The sequence below is a fragment of the Primulina eburnea genome, chromosome 10, assembly GCF_022965805.1.
Source record: "Primulina eburnea isolate SZY01 chromosome 10, ASM2296580v1, whole genome shotgun sequence".
NCBI classification, from domain to species: domain Eukaryota; kingdom Viridiplantae; phylum Streptophyta; class Magnoliopsida; order Lamiales; family Gesneriaceae; genus Primulina; species Primulina eburnea.
This window is the reverse complement of record NC_133110.1, coordinates 3,124,103-3,128,912: the sequence shown is the minus strand read 5'-3', so window position 1 is coordinate 3,128,912 and position 4,810 is coordinate 3,124,103. Positions and strand designations below refer to the sequence as shown.

Sequence of the window (4,810 nt, the reverse complement as noted above, 5' to 3'; positions counted from 1 at the left end):
TTTTTCCAAGATTTTTATAGACTTTTGTAGATTTTTTTTATAGAATTTTATAAATTTTGTACTTAACTATAACATGTGATTTTTTATTAATTTCTTTGAACCAATAATTAATTGACATATATAACATACAATTTGAAATTATTTTTAATATTTATATTAATAAATAAATTTACTTATTTAAAAATTAAATCGTTTAATCTTTACATGTATATATATGTGGGTTTATATGCATTTTTGTAAATTTTTTAAAATACATCAATTGATTAACATGTAATCTTATTTTTAAATTGATAATATAAATGTAAAAATAATATTATTTATTATTGTGTGAATATAATTTTGTATAAAAATATCATAGCTTACATATTAATTAAAAATACGAAAATGAATTTAAAAAATCATTGTTGTTACGAAACTATTCAATTATTAAGAATTAAACAACATTTTTTTATCATCTTATTATTATTGAATATTACATTAATTTGTATAAATCATAAATTAAAAATCACAAAATCAATTTTATAATTCAAAATTTCCCCGTGTTATTAAAATAAAAAATTATTAAATGAACAATCAGCCAAAAAATGAAAATTTTGAAAAAGAAAGATGAAAAAATATATAGAGATACACTTCGAAAATTTGAGAGAGTAATAGAAATAGATGAGAGGAGAGAAGATATGAAGATATGTGATGTGAAGCGAGAGAGAGAGTTAGAAGTTTTAAAAATCCATTCAAATCTTTGGGGTGAACCAAATACAATTTTTTACAATTTGTAGTTGTACCTTAGGCTTTAATGTTTGTATGTCAATGAATTCCATGGAGTTATTAAAAGTCCATGGAAATTTGAATACCTGTAGACTTTTATAGAGTTTATAAAAGTCAATGTTGAATACCACTTGACTTTTTAAAACTCCATGAAAGTCTATTTTGAATACCACAAGACTTCTATAGAGTATGCAAAAGTCTTGATTGAATACCTCTAGATTTTTAAAATCTACAAAAGTCATTAAAAGTCAATAAATTTCTCACGTTGAATACACCCCTAACATCAATCAAATCATTGAATTGAAATTACGAAATTAGCATCAATAAATAATATTATAAATATTTTATTAATATTTTCAAATGATAAAACGATGATATCATATTATCTCAAATTTAATCAAATGAATCAATCAAATATTATATTAACTATCATTTTTACATGTTTTATTATTAAAAAAATATTATTTATTTCCATACCATTTGTCTCATTCCACGAATCAAACCGTACCTTACTTTGTTATTAAATATGCTGATTTTAGAGTATGACTTTTAGGTGTTATTGGCCGTTTTCTAAGATTCCAAAAGATTAATTTATACATATACAATACATGCACAAGAAGAGTATGTGATTACTAATGAATTATATTTCATAGTAAGAAGAATATGTCTCTTATAAAATGCTACGGCTTGACACGATCCATATTTTTAATAAAAAACAATATTTTTCCACAGCTCGAACTACAAATTTGTCACAAAAAAAATACTCTTTGAGACGATCTCGTAGTCAACCACTTGCCGAGTGCTAATCCAAATCCACGCGTATTAGGTTTGCTTCTGAGTTTGAGAAGCCTAATTATTTATCGGTTTAGACTTTTAAGCGTTGACATTCAATTAAGTCCTTCTAATCACCCTCATATAAAAACACCTTACTCAAACATAGTTTTTTTTAAAAAAATTGATATCAAACCAATTCTGGCAAACTGTTATCCAATATAATTATAATTTTTTTAAAATATTTAATAAATTTTTGTTTTTGAAACAGTAAAAACAAACAAATTACTACCCAAACTCGCCGTGATAAAAAATATTTGATAAATAAATTGGTAATGTACGTGAGATTGGCTTAGGATTATTGCTTCAACTCACTGTCAAAAGCTTAAAACATACATCATGTTTTGCATTTTATAATTCGAACTTTGTACGAACCTGGTCAACAACTATACATCATTGAGTAAATTTTATATGATTGTATAGCTCTAGGGGGTAATGTATACCAATTTTAGTTGATTTTTATTTTTATAAGCTTGAATCCTACCATCCATGTTTAATTTTCCATTTTTTGAGTTGTCCATAGAAATACAATAAAAATATTATATTGATTATATGAAAAATCTCACGAAATTATGTACAAATAAATTCACAAATCAAACTATTCATTTAAAATCACCACTATACCAATAAATTAAAATTTATGAGTGCATGTCACAAGCCGAACTCAATTCAGACTTTTTTCTTTCTGTAAATTTTTTTTTGCCCTCGTACAAGTTAGAAGGGAATTCTCGAGTTAATGACTCGATGTGTACTTTGGACAGAGAAATTCGGTTAACGACACTCTTTGATGGAAGTATAAAATATTGATAGCAAAGTATGTTTCATACGTTATATTCATAATTTAACGTCGTTCAATATGTTATTCGAGCATGAATAATCCGGTTAATCCCGACTCAGAATTCAAAGTTTATGTCTTTCATAACATAGAAATTAAACACCACATTCCCAAGATGATGATTCGAAAACCAAAGGATCAACAACATTCAATAATTTATCAACTCAGCCTAAAAAAAGGGAATTGTACAATTACACCATTTATGAACACCCTTCCATACTGGATCAAATAAGGCATAGACAGAAGCCAACACTACAAAAGACCAAGAACTCCGGCACCTATTTTAAGCTTTCTTGGGTGATTTCTTGGCCTTCGACGGAGATTTGGGGGCCTTCTCAGCTACCTTCTCTGACTTCTTCTGTAGAAGGACGGGGTTAATGTTCGGCAACACTCCACCATATGCTATCGTGACTCCAGCTAGAAGTTTCCCTAGTTCTTCGTCATTCCTCACAGCAAGAAGAACATGCCTTGGTATGATCCTATTCTTCTTGTTGTCTCTTGCTGCATTTCCAGCCAACTCCAGAACCTGCCAAAAGTGTGAAATCAATCACACATATACATTTTCGTTTAAAAAATTTTGAGAACATAGTTGATAATATATTTACTAGAGTAATTAAGCAGTATAGATATCTAAATCATCATTCAACACATTTAAATACTAATAAGAAATTGCTAAAATTACCTAAAATTTACAGAAATGTCAAAAAAATCATGTCCAGAACATGGTGCTATTTTGTGAATCATTTCAATTCAAATCTACTCTAAACCTAATTCGATCGATGAAAGCCTAGATTATGAACAGGAACCGAGACCGTGACCATTCAAAGGATCAAGCGATTTTTTTTTTAAAAAGCCAAAATTCAAGTGATCACAAATCAGGTGATCGAAATTCATGAAAAGAAGTAGCGACACTGAAATTGAAGAGAGATTGCATCACCTCGGCAGCGAGGTACTCAAGCACAGCAGCCATGTAAACCGGCGCCCCGGTCCCCACCCGCTGAGAGTATCGTCCCTTCTTCAAATACCGACCGATTCTGCCAACCGGGAACTGCAGGCCGGCTTTCAACGACCGCGACACCGGTTTCTTCTTCGGACCGCCGCCCTTTCTTCCACCTGCTCCTTTCATGCTCGTCGGAAATTGAACTCTGCGTACAAAAATGAGGAGAGATTGGTGGTGTTGGATTTAAGTAACAGTGAATTTGAGCTGGGGTGACATGTGGTGGATAATTTGGAGCGTTGGATTCGTTGGATCAACGGTGGTGATTGACAATTGGTCATCCGCGTGCTCTGGAATGGACCAATCAGATAGTAGCTCTTGCAAAAGCCTAGACTTATGGGAAAGAAACATACTGGATAATTTTGGGTTAATTAATTATCGATCAGTTTCATTGATTTGGTTTGTCTTCTAAGTATATTTTTCCAAAGTTATTTGCTTTCTAAAAAATATGATATTTTATATAATGAATTAAACATAATTTTTTTAAAAAAATCATATTAGAAAATTCATGTATCACAAATATGTATTTCAATAAACAAGTAAGAAGACTAGCATGACCGCTTATAATATATTTACGATGCGTTTGGTTGCTATGATAAGGTGGATTTATTTTTTTTAACTCACTTTATCACTTGTTTGATACGCGTTATTATTTAATCAATTCAATACACCTTATGAATGATTAGGTTATATTAGGTGGGTTAAAATAATACATCCTCACCCCCTAGGATTATTTATCCAACTCTTAATCTTTCCTATTTTTCTAATTTTATCCTTCTCCTATATCCAAACTCACCACCACTTCTCGCCACGACCGCCGCCACCGACCGCCTCCGCCGCCGGTCGACTGCCGACTCCGGCCGACAACTGCCGTCGTCAGTCGATCACCGCGGCAGCCGCCGAGAACCAGCTGACGTCCGGACCACCGACCGTCGCCGCCGACCGACAGCCGTCGACGTCGCTGACTGCCGGCCGCACCGACTTTGTCGGAACGTCGCTTTCACCCGTCGTCGGAGTGGAAGAAGAAAAGAAAAGAAGAAAGGGCAATTTTGTCCTTTCATCAAAAAATTCAAAATTATCCTACACTTAAAAGTCTTACCAAACATAACACCATATATTACATTTCTACGACAATCATTTTCTTTATATTTACTTACTAATCATTAGTTTATTTTATTCTCCAAATCAAACGCAGCTTTAATCAATAAGTTGGGTTTTTAAGATGGACTCGTCCAATTAAGTGAAAACAGAGAATACTTCATGCTAGTCGTGATTATTATATGAAAAATAAAATGATTGATAAACATGAAAATAGGTAATAAAAATCGAAAGTACATAGGTAAACTATATATTCTGATTGACAATATATTTTCGTCTAGGAC

At 31.5% G+C, this 4,810-nt stretch overlaps 1 protein-coding gene across 1 annotated transcript; it reads right to left on the bottom strand.

Moving 5' to 3' along the window:
- Positions 1-2,489: 2,489 nt before the first annotated feature.
- On the bottom strand, positions 2,490-3,607 carry LOC140842527 (histone H2A-like). Its single transcript, XM_073210494.1, has 2 exons — positions 3,369-3,607; positions 2,490-2,957 (listed from the first exon to the last, which is right to left on the bottom strand). The coding sequence occupies exons 1-2, from the start codon at positions 3,555-3,557 to the stop codon at positions 2,715-2,717; spliced, it is 432 nt and encodes a 143-aa protein (XP_073066595.1). The 5' UTR covers positions 3,558-3,607; the 3' UTR covers positions 2,490-2,714.
- Between the last annotated feature and the right edge of the window lie 1,203 nt (positions 3,608-4,810).

Excerpts from the sequence above, each read along its gene's own strand:
- LOC140842527 (XM_073210494.1), bottom strand. The coding sequence starts at position 3,557 with ATGAAAGGAGCAGGTGGAAGAAAGGGCGGCGGTCCGAAGAAGAAACCG. Across the intron at positions 2,958-3,368 it reads TTGAGTACCTCGCTGCCGAG|GTTCTGGAGTTGGCTGGAAA; the intron begins GTGATGCAATCT and ends CACTTTTGGCAG.